The 4538-nt window shown below is 40.8% G+C and overlaps 1 protein-coding gene across 1 annotated transcript; it reads right to left on the reverse strand.

Moving 5' to 3' along the window:
• Positions 1–484: 484 nt before the first annotated feature.
• Positions 485–1438, reverse strand: LOC113899585 (olfactory receptor 11G2-like). Its single transcript, XM_027552850.1, has one exon. The coding sequence runs from the start codon at positions 1436–1438 to the stop codon at positions 485–487; it is 954 nt and encodes a 317-aa protein (XP_027408651.1).
• Positions 1439–4538: the final 3100 nt, after the last annotated feature.

Consider the following 4538-nt stretch of genomic DNA (forward strand, 5'->3'; position numbering starts at 1 on the left):
TGACTTACTATTTAATATCCATCTAAGGCTATTTGTTTCTTTATGATCCTTAGAGAGTAGAAACATGAATTATTCTTTGGAGCAGAGTGAAAATATCACCCCTGTAAGGCTCTACTTATTTCATACAGTAATCCTTCCTTTTACTCAGTCACTACCAGTGGAGAATATTTTGCAGTGTAAATATCAAAATAAGTTTAGGAATCCTGTTGAATCCTTATATATTGTTTCAATTCTGAAATACAAAGCAGATTTATACTTCCTTTTAGAAGCTTGGTTATAATGAAAAGATCAATTTTCTTAAGACAATTTTATTTCTTAAAAAAGACTAATCTGTTATGTAGTGGGTGACTTTTATGATAATAGTAGGCTTTATTGTAACAGTTCCTTAACCAAAATTATTATTAAGTTTTCTAGAAAACCATCCTGTTTGTGTCTTATTCAGACAGATAGCTTGTGTTGCAACTAAGTTCATATGACTTCTGATTTATGTTTTAAGAACAGATATTTCAGCCCAAAAGACTTTCTTTAGAGCAGCCTTCATCTCATTGTTCCTGAGGCTATAAATTAGAGGATTGCAGAGGGGCGTTATTACAGAATAAAATAAGGTCACAATTTTTTGCACTTTCACTGGGTGTCCTGATCCAGGACTGACATACATCAGCATAACAGAGCCAAAAAACAGAATTACCACAGCCAGATGAGAAGCACAAGTGGAGAAAGCCTTGCGTTTGCTGGCTGCTGAGGGCATCCTTAACACAGCCAGAATCACTAGCGCATAGGAGCAAAGGATGAAGAGAAAGGTGCCAGTCATGAAAACAGCATTGAAAGCAGAGTAAATGAGTTGCGTGGTGGTGTCTTCAGAACAGGACAGCATCATCAATGGGACAGGATCACACATAAAATGGTTGATGATATTTGGGTTGCAAAAGGGCAACCGTGAAATGAGAACAACAGGGGTTAGGAAGAGAATGAACCCACAGGACCACCCAAAGGTGACAAGGCCAGTGTAGAGCTCTTTAGTCATGATGCGTGGGTAATGCAGAGGACGGCAGATGGCAAGATACCTGTCAAAGGCCATGATGCAAAGGTAGAAGCCCTCATCACACCCGAAAGAGAAGAAGAAGTAGAACTGTGCAAAACAACTCACGAAGGAGATGGACTTGCTTGAGGACAGAAAGTTGGCCAACATATTAGGGATGGTTGTGGTGACATAACATATTTCCAGGAAAGAGAAATTCCCCAAGAAGATGTACATGGGGGTGTGAAGGCGCTGATCCCACCGCACAGCACAGACAATGGCTGTGTTCCCCATCAGGGTCAGGATATAGGCGGCTGAGAAGAGTCCGAAGTAGAGGAGCTGCATTTCTGGGCTTGAGGGAAAGCCCAGGAGGATAAAGTGGGTAACAGAGTGGGTGGTTTCTCTGCTGGACACATTCATTAGTCTGGAAGACATGGGATGACAGAAGTTACTGAACTTTAACAGAGTATACTGATTGTTCCTGAAAAATCCTAACTTCATTACCATTTTGAGGGATTTAAGTAATAAACAATGAGTTTTGTTTTGAAGCACCCAAACTGTGATCATCATAACCTATTGTCCAAGAGTATGATTTCATTTTGATGTTGTTTAGTCAGGTAGTCATGTCTGACTCCTTGGTGATCTCATGGACTATAGCTCATCAGGCTCCTCTGTCCATGGGATTTCCCAGGCAAGAATACTGGAATGGATTGTCATTTCCTTCTCCAGGATATCTTCCTGCATTGGCAGGTGAATTCTTTACCACTGAGTCACCAGGGAAGCCCTTCATTTTGATAAGATGCAAATAACAATATAAATAAGAACATGGTTTGGCACAAACATTAAACTAGATTGGGAATCTGGATAACACATAAGTGTAAAATTTGTAATTCTGAGTAAGTCACTTAACCTTCTATGTGTGTTTCCTCATCTATTTACCATAAAAAAGAAGAGTACATACATATCAGCATATGTGGAATTTCTAAAGTATTATGTAAAATTAGTTTTTTGTAATTAGTGATATTGATAATAATAGCAAATGAAATTTCAAAAGGTTCTGTCTCACTGAGAACAAAGAAAGGATACAGGGAATATTTCTTTTTGTGCTTGTTTAAGACATTGGATGCCAACATCCGCTGGGTCATGGAAAAAGCAAGAGAGTTCCAGAAAAACATCTATTTCTGCTTTATTGACTATGTCAAAGCCTTTGTGTGGATCACAATAAACTGTGGAAAATTCTTCAAGAGATGGGAATACCAGACCACCTGACCTGCCTCTTGAGAAATCTGTATGCAAGTCAGGAAGCAACAGTTAGAACTGGACATGGAACAACAGACTGGTTCCAAATAGGAAAAGAAGTACATCAAGGCTGTATATTGTCACCCTACTTATTTAACTTATATGCAGAGTACATCATGAGAAATGCTGGGCTGGAAGAAGCACAAGCTGAAATCAAGATTGCCGGGAGAAATATCAATAACCTCAGTCATGCAGATGACACCACCCTTATGGCAGAAAGTGAAAAGGAACTAAAAAGCCTCTTGATGAAAGTGAAAGTGGAGAGTGAAAAAGTAGGCTTAAAGCTCAACATTCAGAAAACGAAGAGCATGGCATCTGGTCCCATCACTTCATGGGAAATAGATGGGCAAACAGTGGAAACAGTGTCAGACTTTATTTTTTTTGGGCTCCAAAATCACTGCAGATGGTGATTACAGCCATGAAATTAAAAGATGCTTACTCCTTGGAAGGAAAGTTATGACCAACCTAGATAGCATATTCAAAAGCAGAGATATTACTTTGCTAACAATGGTCCGTCAGGTCAAGGCTATGGTTTTTCCACTGGTCACATATGGATGTGAGAGTTGGACTGTGAAGAAAGCTGAGCACCAAAGAATTGATGCTTTTGAACTGTGGTGTTGGAGAAGACTCTTGAGAGTCCCTTGGACTGCAAGGAGATCCAACCAGTCCATTCTGAAGGAGATCAGCCCTGGGATTTCTTTGGAAGGAATGACGCTAAAGCTGAAACTCCAGTACTTTGGCCACCTCATGTGAAGAGTTGACTCATTGAAAAAGACTCTGATGCTGGGAGGGATTGGGGGCAGGAGGAGAAGGGGACGACAGAGGATGAGATGGCTGAATGGCATCACTGACCCGATGGACGTGAGTCTGAGTGAACTCCGGGAGTTGGTGATGGACAGGGAGGCTTGGCGTGCTGCGATTCATGGGGTTGCAAAGAGTCGGACACGACTGAGCGACTGAACTGAACTGAAGACATTGTTAAGTAATGATGAAAAGAGGTTCTCTGGTACCAGCACAGGTGGTATATTATGTGACTGTACTAAACATGTTTGGTGTACAAGAATGTTTTTTCTCTGTCTGGCCTGTTGGATTCAGCTCCACAGCATAAGAGCCCTAACCTTTGACACCTAAATATCTCAGGTTGAAAATTTTGATACTCACTCTCTACTGAACATGCAAACTAGATATACCACTTGGGGCAACGGACCTTAAGGAGAGCAACTACTCGGAGTGATTGCCCTGTTAAATGTGACTAGACTTGGCCCATTTTGCTGCAAAAAAGTTGTGACATAGAGAAAAGATTTTGATTTGTGTGCATGGCATTTCCATTATTTTCATAGCTGCTTTCTATGTTTGGTCTCTTTTTCTCTTATTTACACATAACCTCTGAAACATTTTTATACTCATTCTAGGCGTCTTCTATTGAGACAATCTTGACATGGAATATCTTGCTTAATCATTCTTGCTCCCCTCTTCCCCCTAGTTTGCAATTATTGAATCAAAGCTTTATGTCTTGCTTTCTTAGAAGCCTCCTTTTGGCTATCACATTTGGCACCTAAAGTGAAAGGACTGCTATTTATGTATTCTCATTGTTCATGGGGATATATAGCTTTTATCAAGTCTGAATGCAAGCTGGTAGCTTAATCTGTTTGTTCTCATCAGATCAGATGAGATCAGTCGCTCAGTCGTGTCCGACTCTTTGCGACCCCATGAATCGCAGCACGCCAGGCCTCCCTGTCCATCACCAACTCCCGGAGTTCACCCAGACTCACGTCCATCGAGTCAGTGATGCCATCCAGCCATCTCATCCTCTGTCGTCCCCTTCTCCTCCTGCTCCCAATCCCTCCCAGCATCAGAGTCTTTTCCAATGAGTCAACTCTTCGCGTGAGGTAGCCAAAGTACTGGAGTTTCAGCTTTAGCATCATTCTTTCCAAAGAAATTCCAGGGCAATCACATTATATCAGGTGGCACACAGGTGCTTCTGTGTGTGTGTGTGTGTGTGTGTGTGTGTGTGTGTGTATTTTGTCCTCAAAGAGAGTCTCCTTTGATCTATTGCAATTGTGAAGCAAGATTTTGTAAAAGAAGATTATTTAAGATTTTTTGTCATGAATAATTGTATAATTTTTCTCAACTGAAGCTTTTGTACAGTAGCTGAGAAAGAATAAATGTCATCTTGTCTAGAAACTGAAGCTATGGAGCTAGTGAATCTTGGCTAGTCACT

Source organism: Bos indicus x Bos taurus, chromosome 10 (genome assembly GCF_003369695.1).
Source record: "Bos indicus x Bos taurus breed Angus x Brahman F1 hybrid chromosome 10, Bos_hybrid_MaternalHap_v2.0, whole genome shotgun sequence".
Lineage (NCBI taxonomy): Eukaryota > Metazoa > Chordata > Mammalia > Artiodactyla > Bovidae > Bos > Bos indicus x Bos taurus.